At 49.0% G+C, this 17,221-nt stretch overlaps 2 protein-coding genes across 4 annotated transcripts; one reads left to right on the top strand and one right to left on the bottom strand.

The window, feature by feature from the left end:
• The first annotated feature begins 41 nt into the window (after positions 1 to 41).
• Positions 42 to 16,879, top strand: PUS3 (pseudouridine synthase 3). Of its 3 annotated transcripts, XM_066564595.1 has the most exons (6): positions 215 to 267; positions 10,007 to 10,330; positions 13,610 to 14,043; positions 15,093 to 15,643; positions 15,964 to 16,154; positions 16,534 to 16,879. In XM_066564595.1, exons 3-6 carry the CDS (start codon positions 13,657 to 13,659, stop codon positions 16,821 to 16,823), a joined length of 1,419 nt encoding a protein of 472 aa, XP_066420692.1. In that variant the 5' UTR covers positions 215 to 267; positions 10,007 to 10,330; positions 13,610 to 13,656; the 3' UTR covers positions 16,824 to 16,879. The 3 variants fall into 3 exon arrangements, with proteins under 3 accessions (XP_066420691.1, XP_066420692.1, XP_066420693.1); XM_066564594.1 differs by lacking the exons at positions 215 to 267; positions 10,007 to 10,330 and adding an exon at positions 42 to 134; XM_066564596.1 differs by lacking the exon at positions 10,007 to 10,330 and having other exon boundaries at positions 249 to 267.
• On the bottom strand, positions 1,312 to 17,115 carry HYLS1 (HYLS1 centriolar and ciliogenesis associated). The gene is made up of 2 exons (XM_066564599.1): positions 17,071 to 17,115; positions 1,312 to 2,271 (listed from the first exon to the last, which is right to left on the bottom strand). The coding sequence occupies exon 2, from the start codon at positions 2,245 to 2,247 to the stop codon at positions 1,468 to 1,470; it is 780 nt and encodes a 259-aa protein (XP_066420696.1). The 5' UTR covers positions 2,248 to 2,271; positions 17,071 to 17,115; the 3' UTR covers positions 1,312 to 1,467.
• Positions 17,116 to 17,221: the final 106 nt, after the last annotated feature.

Below are 17,221 nucleotides of genomic sequence, written 5' to 3' on the forward strand. Positions count from 1 at the left end.
TGGGCAGCCCGGGCCGGAGCCGCCGCCCGCCGGGCCGAGCCCGCGGAGCCCGCGCTCCGCCCCCGCCATGGAGCCGTCCCACAGTGCCGGGGCGCCGGATGGGGCGGGAACATCCGGCACCGGAGCGGGAGCGGGTACGGCCCGGGGAGCGGGAGCCCGCGGTGGGTGGGCGCGCTTGGGGAGCTGGGCACCGGCACCGCGTCGGGCGGGGAGGGGCCCCTGCTGCACACGGGGACTCCGGAGGGTGCCCGCACTCGTCCCTCTAAGGTTTGGATGGCTCCTGGGGCACAGAGCCTGTCGCACAGGGTGCTGGGAATCCCTGCGGAGTTGGGGACCGTGGAGGAGGGAGGGTGCCTGTCTCCAGCAGGGTTTGGGGGCCGTGTCCCCCTGCCCGTAGGATGCTGAATCCTGGGACACCAAGAGGGAAGGAGGTGTCCCCAAGGTGATGGAGATGCAGGGATCTCATGGAGTTTTGGGGTGTCCCTGGGGGGTTGGGGTACAGGGACCCCATAGGGCAGTGAGGGTCCCGAGTTGCACAGAGGGATCCTACATGGGGCCAGCACTGGTCCCCATAGGGTTTTGGGTATCTTTAGGGAATAGAGACTGCCCTATAGTGGGCATTGTGTGGTCCCTGGGGAGTTGGATGACAGGGACCCTGTAGAGCAGGAAGGGTCCCCCTGCTGCAGTCAGGGACCTCACAGGCTCTGAGAGGGGAGGGATGGGGCCCTTTGGGTGCTGAAGGAACAGGGAGGCTGTAGGGTTGGGGTGCTGTCCCCCATAAGAGATTGGGGAGGGTTTCAAGGATTCTGGGGCACAAAGACCCCTTCACAGATGGATGAGGATCCACAGGGTGCTGGAGAGTCAGGGACCTCCAACCTGGAATGTCCCCCAAAATGCCAGAACCCCTTCACTGTGGGATGGCAGCCAGGTCCTCAATCTTCTTTGTGCCCCATCTGGGATCACCTCCCAGGGAGGTTCAGGGAAGGCTGGACACAGAATTCCAGGCTGCAGCAGTCACATGTTTCCCATCATCCTGCTCCCTTTTCCAGCCATCCCACTGAGCTTTCGGGGACCCTTTCCTGCACCAGAACTGCCACCTATTCAGTCCATTCCCATATCTTGGAAAAAAATTAACCCTAGGAATAGTAATAACACTACTAGTTGTGCTAATAATACCTTGCTTCCATCCTAAAGCTCCTTTATTTTAAAGATGAGGTAAAATAAGGCAAAGGCAGCAGAGTTAGGTGATGCGGAGATAAGTCTGGAATAATAGATGTTGCCTGTAGTGTTTCTAATGAACCCACAGAACAATTAGGAATCTTTGCAAATGCTTTATTGAGAAAGATACTGCCGAGACATTGCAAAGAAAACCTCCTCCACACCAAAACTTAAGCTGCTTGAAGTGTGCCGGGGGATTTTCCAGACTACGGAGGATGTTGAGGAGAAGAAAGCAGCGGGGCCATGGCTCTAGGAGGTGGTGTTCCGGCGGGGCATGTTGCAGTGGGCCAGGTCCCAGCGCACGCCGAAGCGCAGCGCGTCGCGCTTCTTCGTTGTGGGCACCTCGTACGTGTTGGGGACCAGGCGCTTCTGCACCCGGCGCGGCAGCCCCGACTGCAGCATCTGCGTCCGCGTGGCCCAGCGCAAGCCCTGGTGTGAATCCTGCCCGGGAAAGCGGAACCTTTCCCAGTCTTGCCTATATGCATTGAGTCTGGCCACCGGGTCAGTTCTCTTCACTCTCTCAGCCTGTGGAGCAATGTAAGCCGGCACCGTGGGCGAGCGCCCGCGTGGTATGGAGCGCTTGGATGTATTGTCACTCCCAAAATCCCCGAGGAGAGAGTAGGGCCTGTCCTCAAGGAGCCAGTCATCATCCTCATAGTGCAGGAAGTCCTCCAAGGTGCCGCTGGTGGTCTCTGTTCCCCCTTCAGAGATGGTGTCATCCATGTAAGTCCTGGAATGCCCCAGGTTCCATGGATAGGTGTTTATATCGGACTTGATGCTCGGTGACTCATCAGAGACCTCCACCCTTCCATCAGGTCTGTGCCTCAGCACTTTCCTCTTCATCACCAACCTCCTGGTTTCCCTCTGATCCATGGGAAGGTCTGACTGTGTGCCAGAAAGGATGGATGAGTCAGCATAGGGATCATCCTGGAAAGACGATGGCATGTCGCTGCATCCCTGCCAGGAGCTCTGTGGGCTCAGATCAGCTGCCAGCTGCTCCTCACGCTCTGCTCTTAGCACCTTCTCCATGGTTCCCACCAAACTGGGTGGATTCTGCAGAAAAAGAAACCAGGGTTAATTTATTGCAGTACATTCAGGTTGGCTAAAGATGTCAAAGGGGTTCTGATGCTCAAGTTTTTGGGTTCAGGGGTGTTGATTTAGGTTGGGGGTGTCCTCAGTGCACTGCTAAACCTCCTGCTGCCAGCAGAAGGCTCTTCCCAACAGTAATACAAACACAACCCCTAAATTCCTGCTAGAAAACTACACTAAAATTAATTATGTGATAAATTAAGTACTCATGGAAACACAGAGGGCAGGTTCCATGCACTGGATGAGAGATTAATGGTCTTTCCTTGTACCTCTGCTTCTAAACCCACAATATTTAGTCATAAATTTAATCAAGAGGCATCCAAGAGGCTGTTTTACTTCCAGAGGAGAGAAGGGCTCAGTGCAGTGTGTTTAGATGCTCATTATGAGTCTGGTGATAGTAAACCTCCAGCCCTGCGACAAAAAGGGATCCAGACACAGATTCCATTCTCACCACAGGTTTAGGATCTCTTTAAGGCAATTTAAAAAGCCGCAAGTGTTGCTGGTGCCGCTGGGAGCAGTGGGAGCAGATGGCGGGGCAGGATGAGTGGCAGCCGTGAAGCCCCTAAAACAGTTACTTTCAAGAGATGATGGGTTAAAGCATAAAATATAAAGCAGTTATGGGAAATATTCAATGTTAGGAAATCACATAGAGCAATAAATTGAATAAGGTATGGAACACAATAACAGGGAAGAGATAAGGACAGACAGTGATAAGTTAAGAACTGCTGGGTAAAGCACGTTTAGGGCCAACATGTCAAATTGAACCTGAGACCCTTGCCAAGGCCTGGAGACTAAGCCAACTACACCGGGAATTGACCAAATTTGGGGAGAGGTTCAAAAGTTTAAAGAGGAAGACTCCTCGAAGCTGATGAAGGCCGACCGGAACGACCCCTGAGAAGATCCTCAAAAGAGAAGTCCCCGCCCACGCTCCGCCTACACCACTCCCCATATGTATATGCATGAATATGATGTAATCCCAAACCTAAAACTGTATAAAAAGGTACGCTTTTGCTGTAAAGATTTAGAAATCCCATTTTAGGATTTCTCCGACGTCGTAATAAAATACCTCCTGCTTATTTGACTGAGTCTCTTAAGCAGTAATTTCTCGCCTTTTGGGGCAAAAATCGGCATCATTTCTGGCGACCCAGATGGGACGAAGCAGGGGATCCAGGATCTGAGGAGTCCCCTCGCTGGGTCCGGGGCTGGGACCCTCTGGGCGCCCCTGACGACTTTTTGTCAGAAGAGACTCCCCCTCGGACCAAGCGCTCTTTGGTGGACGAAGGGTTCCCTGCATCTCCTGCTTCTCCTGCTCCAAATTAAAGAGGTATTTTTTATCATTGTTCATTGGTTTTAGGATAAAGCGCTTTATGGGAACACGGGGTCAGACGTGACCACCGGAGGGTAAACCAGAGGACGCTCTGGTAAAGAATCCCTAATTGGTATTTTTGGGTACCTTTTGGTAATTGGTGTCTTTGCTAACCAGTAATTGATGCCTTTGGTGGGTACCTTTTGGTAATTGGTGTCTTTGCTAACCAGTAATTGATGCCTTTGGTGGGTACCTTTTGGTAATTGGTGTCTTTGCTAACCAGTAATTGATGCCTTTGGTGGGTACCTTTTGGTAATTGGTGTCTTTGCTAACCAGTAATTGATGCCTTTGGTGGGTACCTTTTGGTAATTGGTGTCTTTGCTAACCAGTAATTGATGCCTTTGGTGGGTACCTTTTGGTAATTGGTGTCTTTGCTAACCAGTAATTGATGCCTTTGGTGGGTACCTTTTGGTAATTGGTGTCTTTGCTAACCAGTAATTGATGCCTTTGGTGGGTACCTTTTGGTAATTGGTGTCTTTGCTAACCAGTAATTGATGCCTTTGGTGGGTACCTTTTGGTAATTGGTGTCTTTGCTAACCAGTAATTGATGCCTTTGGTGGGTACCTTTTGGTAATTGGTGTCTTTGCTAACCAGTAATTGATGCCTTTGGTGGGTACCTTTTGGTAATTGGTGTTTTTGCTAACCAGTAATTGATGCTTTTGGTGGGTACCTTTTGGTAATTGGTGTCTTTGCTAACCAGTAATTGATGCCTTTGGTGGGTACCTTTTGGTAATTGGAAGAAAAAAGGAAAAAAAAAAAAAGGAAAAAAAAAAAAAAAAAAAGAGGAAAAAAAAAAAAAGAAAAATAATAAGGAAAGTAAGAAAAAAAGAGGCAAGACTCTGATGCACTTGTTCTTCTTGTATTGATCTTGTTGGTTTGTTTGAAACTGTGATTTAAGGGTTAAAAAGAGTGGTCAGTTTTTGTTTTTATCTGAACTGAACTAAATTCCGGGACTCGGTCCAATTTTCTCCACTCCCTTGGAGGAACTTGGAAGGAGTGTATACGTTTTATACCTTTGTTTAACCCTGTTGTATGCTTTGATGTATTGACTGTAAGATTTTTGCAAAGGGACGAGTTTAGTGGTTTTTATGTTGTCTGAAATTTGTTGTGATATTATCGGCAAAACCGTACTATTGATTTACAGTTTTGCGAGTGTGTGACGGCCTGGAGCCGACCAATATCGGTATCTTACGGTCTGCCGGCGACATCTTACGGTAAAGCAGTGTATTCTGATAGAACAGAAAGGTAGGACAGTTTGAATGAATTGGCACCGTGTATGAGAGAGTGTGTCTGAGACGCAGCCCGGCTGCGAAGCGAGTGGGAGTCCGGCTCTGCAGTTCCTGTCCCTCGCGAGAGGCCAGGTCAGAAAAGGACGAAGCGCTTGGATATTGTATGAATAAGGTGCTAAGATAAACTAGTATATAGTGCTTGTGGGAAGGAGATTTACTTAGTGAGATAAGAAACACCGACCCAGAAAATAGCAATGGGGAGTCAACCGAGCAAAGATATAAATATGAAAACCCCCTTAGGATGTATTCTGAAGCATTGGAAAGACTTAGGGGGGATTCCAGAAGGAAATATAAGTAAAAAGACACTCCTTAAATACTGCACGCAGTGGTGGCCGTTGTATAAATTGGATGATGGTGAGAAATGGCCACCAGAGGGGACAATTAATTATAATACCATTTTACAACTAATGCTCTTCCTCCGCCGGCTCAATAAATGGGATGAGGTGATGTATGCAGACATGTTCTTCACCCTGAAGAATAAACCTGAGTGGCAAAAAGAGTGTAGAATTAATGCAGCCCCTCAAGACCCTCTGGTACTAGCCCTGGAAAAGGATAAGAAAGGCTCAAAACCTAAAGAACGTTGCTGCGATGCATGTAGCATTGGGCAGCGATGTCTTAAGCTAACAAGGAGGGACAATAGAAAAGAGAGTGAAATAAGCCTGTGGGAATACCATCCAGGGCCCCTCCCCAAACCAGGAGTTAGATAAGAGTTGGGGGAAGGCTAGCCCGTTAAGGTCGGAAGAAAGAGAAAGAATCGAGAAGGCACCGAGGTACAGGAAGAAGATCCCGGGGAAGAGATCAGCCACTCGTATTATACCAGATCTGTGGCACGGGAAGAAGCAAAGCAAAGAGAGGGGGGGAACCACACGATAGCTCCCCTCCGACAAGTTGTGCCAATGGTAGGGGAAAGGACAAGAGTAAAGGTGCCGTTCTCGACCAATGATTTAAATAATTAGAGGGATGAGGCAAAGAATTTTAGAAGGAATCCGGAGGGAGTAGCAAAGAGGTTTGAATTAATAGTAAAGAATTTGGATATTGATTGGGAAGATATAGAGGTGATGTTGTCAGAGCTGACAGATACAGAAAGGGAACTCGTATTGGAAACAAGAAAGCGACATGCTCAACTATTATCGGGGAGACTAGAAGATAATTTTCCCAGCAGCAAACCAGAATGGGACCCGGGCAATGCAGACCACTATCAGCAGTTAGTGCAGTATAGAAAACTGATAGCAATGGGCTTGCGTAACGCGATCCCCAAGGCTATCAATTGGTCAATGCTATATGACATCAGGCAGGGAAAGGATGAGACCCCATCAGAGTTCTTGGATAGACTTAGGGCAGCCATGAGACAATACACACCCCTAGACCCAGTGACGGAAGAAGGGAAACAACACCTGTTAAGATTAATGATAGGACAAAGTAATCCAGACATCAGGAAGAAATTGCAAAAGCTTGAGCATCCAGCAAATAAAAACCTGGAGACACTGCTAAATGAGGCATGGAAGGTGTATAATAATAGAAAAATTGAAGAGAAGAAAAAGGAGGACAGGAGGATAGCTCGAGTGGTGGCTGTAGCCGTGGCAGCTCAGAATACAAGTTACTCGGGACCTGGAACCAGGGGAAGAGGTAGAGGCAATCCGGCAAGAAGGGGGGGGAGACTCCAACCCCACCCAACTAGAGTAGGGCCAAACCAGTGTGCGTACTGCCTGAAAATGGGACACTGGAAGCAGGAATGCCCCCAGTTAAGGGAGAGACTATTGGGCACTACTACGGCCACACAACAGGATAACGACTGAGGGGGACCGGTGGGCCGTTCCCTAGCAGACCCACTGGTTAAAATAGAGCTAGGAGAAGGTGAAAAGGAATTGGACTTTTTGATTGATACGGGAGCAACCTTTTCCGTTCTAAATCAGGAATTGGTACCTAAAAGTGATAAATTTGTGCAAGTTGTAGGAGCAACAGGCCAACCAGAAAAAGCTTACTTTTTGAAACCCATCAAATACAAAATTGGGAAACAAATGAGAATTCATCAGTTCCTGTATTTACCAAATTCGCCAAAGCCCTTATTGGAGAGAGATCTATTGGAAAATTTGAGAGCTATAATAAAGTTCAACAAAGACAAATTGGAATTCCAAGTAAGTGAAGAACAGCTGATCACAGCTCTAAGCCTGACAATCAGCTGTGTAGAACCAAAGCCTGAGAATCATAACATCAGGCGAATTTTAAGTGAAGTATACCCACTAGTATGAGCTACTGATACACCTGGGAAATCAAAACAAGCAACACCTATTATTATTGAACTTATACCTGGAGCAAGGCCGGTGGTTAAGAAACAATACCCACTGAAGTTAGAAGATAGAAAGAGAATCGAGCCCATAATTAAAAAGTTCTTAGAATTAAGATTATTGATAGAACATCCGGTAGTTGCTAACCCATACACGCTTTTAACTAAACTGAAAGATAGTTTGACATGGTTCACCGTATTGGATTTGAAAGACGCATTTTTCTGCCTTCCTTTAGCTCCTGAGAGTCAAAAGATTTTTGCCTTTGAGTGGGAATTTGTAGATAGAGGAAGAAAGACCCAACTTACGTGGACAGTATCACCCCAAGGATGGTGTAACTCCCCCACGATTTTCGAGAATCAGTTAGCCAAAGAGTTAGAACAGTGAGAAAGGCCGCTGGGAGATGGCACTCTCCTACAGTACGTAGACGACCTCCTAATAGCAACAGTGACAGAGGAAGAGTGCATTGCATGGACTATTTCCCTGTTAAACTTTCTGGGTTTAAGTGGATATCGAGTCTCCCAACAGAAAGCGCAGCTGGTGCAAAAAGAAGTGGTGTACCTGGGATACGAAGTCTCCAGAGGACAGCGATCCCTGGGAGCAGCCAGAAAAGAGGCCATCTGCCAGATGCCTAAACCAGAGACGGTGAGAGAACTGCGTGCCTTCCTGGGGATGACAGGTTGGTGTCGGCTATGGATCTACCAGTACGGGATGCTCGCTAAACCACTGTATGATTTGTTGAAGGAGACCAAGAGTGTCCTAGTTTGGACTCCCGAAGCAGAGGGGGCCTTCAAAAAGCTGAAACAGGAGCTAATGAGAGCACCAGCTTTAGGTCTCCCAGATGTATCAAAACCATTCTGGCTGTTCTCCCACGAGCGACAGGGGATGGCCCTAGGAGTCCTGGCACAGCAGTTAGGACCACGTAAGAGAGCTGTGGCCTACTTCTCCAAACAGTTGGATGAAGTAAGCAAGGGATGGCCTGGCTGCCTGAGAGCGGTGGCCGCAGTAATCATTAATATCGAAGAGGCCAGGAAACTCACGCTCGGCCAAAAGGTAACGGTGCTGGTGTCTCACACCGTCTCAGCTGTGTTGGAGCAGAAAGGTAACCACTGGCTGTCACCTTCCAGATTTTTAAAATACCAGGCCATTTTGGCTGAGTCAGATGACGTGACTATTCAGGTCACTAACATTGTGAACCCAGCTTTATTCCTAGAAGGGAGAGCCCCAGCAGAGCCGATCGAGCACGACTGCCTGGAAACAATTGAGGCCGTCTACTCCAGCCGCCCGGACCTCAAAGAAGAACCATTCGAAGATGCGGACGACTGGTTCACGGATGGAAGCAGCTTCGTGAGGCAGGAAGTGAGAATGGCCGGCTATGCAATTACCACCGCAGAAGAGGTAATTGAGTCGAACCCTTTACCCGCAGAGACTTCAGCCCAGAAGGCAGAACTGATAGCTCTGATTCGAGCCCTGGAATTGGCGGAGAACATGCGGATCAACATATGGACAGACTCTAAGTATGCCTTTTCCGTCGTACATGCTCATGGGGCCATCTGGAAAGAAAGGGGACTGTTAACTGCTCAAGGAAAAACAGTCAAACACGCAAAAGAGGTCCTGCGACTGCTGGAAGCAGTCCAGCTCCCAGCACAGGTGGCCATAATGCATTGTAAGGGACATTTAAAGAGGGACACTATCCCGGAGATAGAAAATAGAAAAGCAGACGCAGAGGCTAAATTAGCTGCTGCAAGAACTGAAGAAATAAAAGTAGCAGCTCTAGTACCAGGTGAGTTAGACACAAATTTTCGGCCAGAATATCAGGAGTCAGATCACAGGTGGATTCAGAGAAATAAAGGTAAAATGTTAGAGAATGGTTGGGGTCAATTGGAAACGGGACAGTTAATAATACCAGGGAATACGATGTGGCAGTTTGTGAAAGCAGAACACGAGAAAGCCCATTGGAGTTTGGACCCGCTATATCAGTATTTGCAGGCTCGGATAGCAGGACCAAAATTGTTCACCACTGTAAAACATGTCACATCCCAGTGTGAGAGGTGCCTGAAGAACAACCCGAATACAGGAACTAAGATACATCCAGGGGCCATAAATCGAGGTAAATTCCCAGGTGAAGTGTGGCAAATTGATTTTTCTGAGCTCCCAAGAAAAGGAGGGTTTCGATATTTGCTGGTATTAACTGGTACATTTTCTGGGTGGCCTGAAGCATTCCCTTGCAGAACAAATAAGAAAGGGAAGTGACCAAAGTACTGTTGAATGAAATCATTCCACGGTTTGGGGTACCGAAGAGCATTTCTTCGGATAGGGGTACACATTTCTGTGCAAAAGTGGTAAGGGCAATAAGCAAAGCACTACAAATCAAATGGCAATTACACACGCCCTATCGCCCACAGGCCAGCGGCCAGGTGGAAAAGATGAACCATCTTATTAAGCAGCAGATTGCCAAAATATGCCAGGAGACTAATTTGCATTGGTATCAAGCTTTGCCTATTGCTCTGCTTAGACTGAGAGTCAAGCCAAGATCGAAAGAAAGGCTAAGCCCATTTGAAATTCTGTACGGCAGACCTTATGCTATGCAAACTGTAAATGGGGACGCTGTAGATCAAATAGGTAATCAGTATATTTATGACTATGTGATTATGGTGGGGAAGCAATTTGACAAGAATGCTGCGGTGGTGATTGACCACCAACCTAAACAACCTAACTGTAAGTTGCATCCTTTTAATCCGGGTGATTGGGTGTATGTTAAGAATCTTTTAGGAAAACCCCTACAAGAAAAGTGGGAGGGACCTTTCCAAGTGCTGCTGACCACCTTCACCGTGGTTCGAATCAAGGAGCGACCTACGTGGATCCATTACTCACGGGTCAAGAAAGCACCGGGGAGTAAACAAGAGGAGTAGACACCGTGACCCGGATTCCACTCCAGACCCCTACTATCCTGATCATCAGACCCTTGGGGTTCCATATGAATGCCAGCCAAGTTCTCTTTGGATCCCAGCTAAATGGATAAGACCTGCCTTGGACGTGGAGCCTTCTGAGAATCCAGCACCACCCACACTAAGGAAATACAAATGGTAGGAAGATCAATGGGGAAAACCATACTTATGATAGTTATTTTTTTAACATCCATACAATTCGGGCAGAATGTAGTTTTTCCTCGAAACTCTGCCCCAATAGACCCATGGTCCAATGCACACCAGTGCATTCACCCGGAGTCAGGGATGAAGGGGCCCTATTTCGAGGTTTATGCCTTATGTAACAATCAGCCATACCCAAAAGAGGAATGGGATAAGCGGACATACCTAGTGGCACAGAAGGGAAATCAAATCCAAATTGGGTGCCGGGAACTTGACCCAGTAGAAGGAAAAACAAGGCGGCTGGTATTAACAATCCAACCCTTGATGCCAACTTTTGAACATAATCTGATTACCTTTAGTCCAGTGAAAATGGGCAAGCCCACCGTTTGGATCCAGCAAAAGGGCCCAATTTCATGTCTGTGGAGTGACTTCAGGGAAGACCCACCTGAATCACAACCCCGAAACTCGGTAATTTATAGAGAAGATTCACTTGGGGAACTACATCCTCAAAATATAACCTTTGACCCTCACCCTCTCCTCTTTCCTGTGGGAAAGATCGTAGCATCTAGTGGTCCCGAGGAAGGGAAAGCACAGTGTGAGATGGCATTTAGATTAGATCAGTCGATGACGTTCGCATGTGAAAGGAAGTCGAAAACGCTGGAACAGGGTACTAGTTTCCCCAGACGTGTTATCAGATACGAAGTGGCATCACCGGAAGACGTGATCTCCTTATATCCAAATTTAGACTTGCCCCAAGAAATTACTCCACCAATTGAATGTAGAAAGGTGCATAACTTAACCTTTATCGGGCCCCAGGTAATAAGGAGGTCAGATGAACTGAAACTGCTGCTAGACCCCACGTACTCTCTGAAAAAGGTGCAGATGAATATTCAGACTAACATTACCCATCTGCAAAAGGACTGTCAACCGTTCATACAACAAGGCCTTAAAGGATGGGAGGCATGGCTAGCTACTAGGTCTTATCACAGGCGGGCGCAAAGGGATATAAGTGGATGGGTCGGCACTGGATTTGGAATACTGAATACCATAGATCAAGAAGTATTGGTTAACAAATTGAGTACTGTCACCACCAACTTAAGAAAACTTAAAGTGCCCCTGAGTTCATCCATGCTTACATTGGCAGAAACACAATCACTGGTAGTTAGGTTACTAACCCTGGTAGCAAATCACACTGCTGAAGATTTTGCTAGAATTGCCGGCTATACAGGAAACATTAGCAAGGAAATTGCGCTTGCTATCCAATGCACACAAACACAACAGTGGGTACAGTCAGTGGCAGCAGGGATAATAAGAGAAAGAACGTCAAGAACGCTGTCCCAGGAAATAAGAGAAACGATATTGAAGGATAGTCATACTACACAATTTGAAAGGGACCATCAAGCCTGGTGGCAATTAGTAAACTTTACTTATGTACCACAGCATGAGCACATTGAAGCCTATGTTCTTACCATCAGTGCTGCAGAGGAAAGGGCGATTTTCCCTATCCTTACCTTAGGGACCATACATCAGAATGTCCTTGTTAGGCCAATAGATCATAATGTTTGGGCAAGTTATGATGACGCCAAAAATAAGTGGCAGTCTGTTAGTACAGAAGCATGTATTCCTAGGGGGCAACTAGGATACATATATAAAAATGCTATAGTAGAAACAGAAGATTTATGCTTAGATGCTGAAAATAGTGTATGCACTTTTGAAATGCTTCCACACAATAGAATACGGTCGCAGGTTTATTATGTAGAGAATGGATGCGCCTGCGTCAGAACAGCTTGCAGTAACGTAACTGTAGATAGTTGCCAAGACAATACTAACTTTTGTATATGTAATTTTACCAAGATTATAGGTTGTGATTTTAACTATACCGCTCCTGTAACCACCCAGCAGCTAATTAATGCAGACTACGACCTGTATCATGAGTTGCCAAAATTACAAATAGGTATGGATGTCAAGGTTCTTAAGGCGATGCTCGTGCATCCAGAAGTAAGAAGACTGGTGCAAAAAGTGAACCAAACAGTTAAGCGCATGGTCCTACAGGTAGAGCACAACTCAGAAAGAATAAAAAACATCCTGACTAAAGTAGAACAAGTAGGCCAACATCACTAGTGGGACGTTTTCACAGGATTTTCCCCAACAGCAACACAGGTCTTTCATTACCTGGTACACCCGATACTAATTTTAACTATAGCAATGCTTATACTGACTTTTATGAACCTATGCTTGTGGTGGAGGCTGAAATCCTTGATGAGTAAGATCCAAATGATTTGGGCGATGGTGCGGGCGTATCAACGCCCGGAAGGATTAGAACTTGACGAAAGAATTCGTAAGTTATAAGAAAAGGAGGGAAATGAAGCCCCTAAAACAGTTACTTTCAAGAGATGATGGGTTAAAGCATAAAATATAAAGCAGTTATGGGAAATATTCAATGTTAGGAAATCACATAGAGCAATAAATTGAATAAGGTATGGAACACAATAACAGGGAAGAGATAAGGACAGACAGTGATAAGTTAAGAACTGCTGGGTAAAGCACGTTTAGGGCCAACATGTCAAATTGACCCTGAGACCCTTGCCAAGGCCTGGAGACTAAGCCAACTACACCGGGAATTGACCAAATTTGGGGAGAGGTTCAAAAGTTTAAAGAGGAAGACTCCTCGAAGCTGATGAAGGCCGACCGGAACGACCCCTGAGAAGATCCTCAAAAGAGAAGTCCCCGCCCACGCTCCGCCTACACCACTCCCCATATGTATATGCATGAATATGATGTAATCCCAAACCTAAAACTGTATAAAAAGGTACGCTTTTGCTGTAAAGATTTAGAAATCCCATTTTAGGATTTCTCCGACGTCGTAATAAAATACCTCCTGCTTATTTGACTGAGTCTCTTAAGCAGTAATTTCTCGCCTTTTGGGGCAAAAATCGGCATCAGCCGTCAGCACGCTGTCTGCAGCGGGGATGCAGGTGTGAAAGAGACAAGGGCTCCGTGACGGCTCGCAGGGAACGTGCTGCTGCTGACAGAGCAGATCCCATCAGCTGGGGGAAGAGGAGTGATTGAAGAGCCCAAAAAAAGAGATTTGAGTGAAATGAAGCTGCCCGAGCTTAGCACCAGTGGCCCTGCCCTGCCTGTGCTCCTCTGGGAACACCAAGCGGCTCAGACAATAAAGACTGACTCTGTTGGTAGCAGTTGTTTTGCAGAACAAGCCTAGAGATGTAATAAAAACCATATAAAAATGCAAATCCACCATTTTTTTCTTCCCTGCAGACCCCAAGGATCCATCAGCAACAAACTGACACTCCAAGGTGGTGGCTATGGCTGCGGAGAGCACGGCTACTGACCACGAGCAGCTCCTGAGGAGGGTGCAGGAGCTGGAAATGGAGGTGAAGCGGCTGCAGGAGAAGCTCCAGGAGGACAAGGAGGGTGCTGGGAGGAGAGAGGCTCCTCCAGCCTCTGGGAAAGCCAGGAAACGCCAACAACGGCCCTTTGATTTCAGTGCCCACAGCCGCAGACACGTGGCACTGCGCATCGCCTACCTGGGCTGGGGCTACCAGGGCTTTGCCAGCCAGGAGAACACCCCCAACACCATCGAGGAGAAGCTCTTTGAAGCCCTGAAGAAGACAAGACTGGTGGACGACAGACAGACGTCCAACTACCACCGCTGTGGGCGCACGGACAAGGGCGTCAGTGCCTTTGGGCAGGTCAGCATCTCCATGGGGGTTCCTGTCGGTTTTCCTGGGGGGGATGGAGTTCTGATGGGATTACTGCTTGGATTTGTTCTTGAAAAGCCATCAGCTCTTAACCCTGGAAGTGAACCTGGCAATGGCTTCCTGCACGTGCAATGATGATTTCAGGCCTTTGAAGCCTTTTTAGTGCCATTTCTCCCACATATTAGTTGTTTTCCAGGGTCCTGTTTTAGGAGGATAAAACGTGTTTTAGGCTGCAGGTTCCCCAATAGCTTGGTGATGCCCTGCCCTCAGCAGGGCCCTTTCAGCTGATTTAACTTGCCAACCCTACAAAAACCCAAATTCTCCAGGAACCGGCTCACTTCCTGCAGCATCAGGCAGCTGAATTCCTGCACAGAAGGGTCTGAGGGGAGCTGCAGCCAGCGGAAGGGAGTGTGGGAGTGGGAGCTGGAGGGAGGGAAGCAAGCTGGCTGCTTGGTGGGCATGGAGCCATGAGGCTGGCTGAGATGCTGGCGAGAGAGCAACCTTGGTGGCAACTATGGGGCTGGCTCTCCTTTCTTCTCTCCCAGCACAGAAAGCAAGGCTGGCATAGGTTTAACTTCAAATGGCTGCTCTGCTCTCCTTCACAGGATGAGCTACATGAAATCAGGGCATTTGGTGTCTTCTCTTGCACCACTTCAGCACACGGCACCCACGGTGGGAATGAACTTGTTCCCACACCAGGCTTCCCGGCCAGCCAGGCTGTTACTGCCTTCAAGTCATCACCTCCAGCTTGAGAAAAAAAAAAAAGCACATTATAACCCCGTGACTAAAGATGAAGCCGTTCCGAGACTGTGCTACGTAGGCAGCCTGCAACTTTCCCTGTTTTATTAATGGAATCCATGGCATCTGCTCGGGTCCTCAGAGGCACTCACAGCTCTGCCACGGCAGGATTGCCTGACTGAAGCCACCTTCATCTGTAGGAGATCCTGGATTTATTTCCCAGAGGTGTGGGAAGACTTGGCTCCACATGCCGCTGCGCCCATCCATCTGCGCTCTAATCCTGGCTTTCCTCATTTCTGCAGGTGATCTCCCTGGATCTCCGCTCCAGCCTGCCAGAGGGGCAGCAGCTCAACGGCCACGAGGCTGAGGGGCAGCAGGAGGAGCTCCGCTACACCCACATCCTCAACAGGGTGCTGCCACCCGACATCCGCGTGCTGGCCTGGGCCCCCGTGGGGCCGGAGTTCAGTGCCCGTTTCAGCTGCCTGAGCCGCACGTACCGGTACTTCTTCCCCTGTGCCCAGCTGGACGTGGCACTCATGGACACCGCGGCCCAGCGCTACGTGGGCACCCACGACTTCCGCAACCTCTGCAAGATGGACGTGGCTAACGGGGTGCTCAACTTCCAGAGGACGATCCTCAGCGCCAGAGTGACCTGGGTGGACAGGGGAGGAGAAGCCAGGCCACGGGATCCCTTCCGGCTGTGCCAGTTCGAGGTGACAGGACAGGCGTTCCTGTACCACCAAGTGCGCTGCATGATGGCCGTGCTCTTCCTCATCGGCCAGGGCATGGAGAGCCCGGATGTCATTGATGAGCTGCTGAACGTGGAGAAGAACCCCCGGAAACCACAGTACAGGTAGGGATTGGTCTGAAAAACACAATGGGCTGCTCTTCAGAGCAACAGCTGTGCCTGGAGTGCTGCTGGCATGCCATGCCAGTACATGAAGCAGTCTCACACATGGAAACAGACTGTGAGTGGCCTCACTGGAATGTATCCACAAGGATCTCTGTTTTCTTGCTCTTGAGCAAAGTTTTGATAGCTGTACTCCTTGGTATTTGGTGAAAATTAAGTTACTTTTTACTCAGAAAGGAAGTTCTTTGAAGGTTAGGGCTGGTTTTGGCAGATCTGTTGTTTTTGAGCCTTTTTGTGGTTCCTCCTCCTGTCCTTGTCCCCAGCATGGCGGTTGAGTTCCCCCTGGTGCTGTATGACTGCGAGTTCCCAGACCTGCAGTGGCTCTACGACCCAGAGGTGCAGGGCTTCAACGTGACACACTTGCAGCAGCTCTGGGCCAGCCACGCTGTCAAAACCCACGTGCTCCGGGACATGTTGGCAGGGCTGGATGCTGCTCCTGTGGCCACCAGAAATGGTAAAGGGAGTCTGGGGGGAATAGCTTGGAATGCACACTGACAGACAGCAGGGTTAGATGGAATATTGGGAAGAAATTCTTCCCTGTGAGGATGGGCAGGCCCTGGCACAGGGTGCCCAGAGAAGCTGTGGCTGTCCCTGGATCCTTGGCAGTGTTGAAAGCCAGGCTGGGCAGGGCTTGGAGCAATCTGGGGTAGTGGAAGGTGAAGGTGTCCCTGCCTGTGTCAGGGCATGGAATGAAATAAGCTTTAAGGTCCATTCCAACACAACCATGATGGGATTCTAGGAATTACAGAGGATTAACTGCTTAAAAAAAAGAAGGAAAAAAAAACCCCAGAAAGTACGGGATAATTAAATGTTGTTTTTTCATGATGTCACAGGTCCAGAGAGCAGCCTGGTGCCCTGGGGTGAGCTGCAGCCCCCACTCCACAGTCAGATCAGCGGCTTCGTGGAGGGAGTCCAAGCCCGCACCTACAAGCCCCTGCTGGCCCGGCCCCGATGCGAGGGGCTGGAGGCCCGGATCGAGCACTTCGTGCGGAGGGGCCGCATCGAGCCGCCCCAGGGGCCGGGGCTGCCGGGGGACTGGGCCGGGGAGCCCCCCGAGGGCAAGCGGGGCAGCAGCGGAGCCCCCGAGCAGCTGCCCAAGAGGATCTGTATGGACACCGAGTGACAGGGCACCTCGGCACGGGGGCAGCAGACGCTTCACCCTTTTTTAAATTACTGTAATTGAAAAAAAAAAAAAAGTGTTTTTTCAGTGCTATTTTTTATAAATCTCAAGAAAACCAGTGGAGCGGTGTTGTGTTCTAGTTTGAGGGCAGTGGGAGGGGGCTCAGCGCCCCCAGCGCAGTGAGGCAGCGCTGAGGGGATGGCTGAGGCTGTACGGGCTGGGACCCCCCACCCCTCTCGCTCCCCGGTACCTCCGGCCCGGCCGCGCCGCTCCCGCTGCTCCGTTGTGCCCCCGCAACCGCCGCCGCGGTTTAAACACCTCCGCGCGCCGCCATTGGCCAGCGCGGCTGTCGCTCAGCAGGCGACACCTTCCCAATGGGTAGGAGCTCCGTGGTGCTGCAC

This window comes from Molothrus aeneus, chromosome 22 (assembly GCF_037042795.1).
Source record: "Molothrus aeneus isolate 106 chromosome 22, BPBGC_Maene_1.0, whole genome shotgun sequence".
Classification (NCBI taxonomy): domain Eukaryota; kingdom Metazoa; phylum Chordata; class Aves; order Passeriformes; family Icteridae; genus Molothrus; species Molothrus aeneus.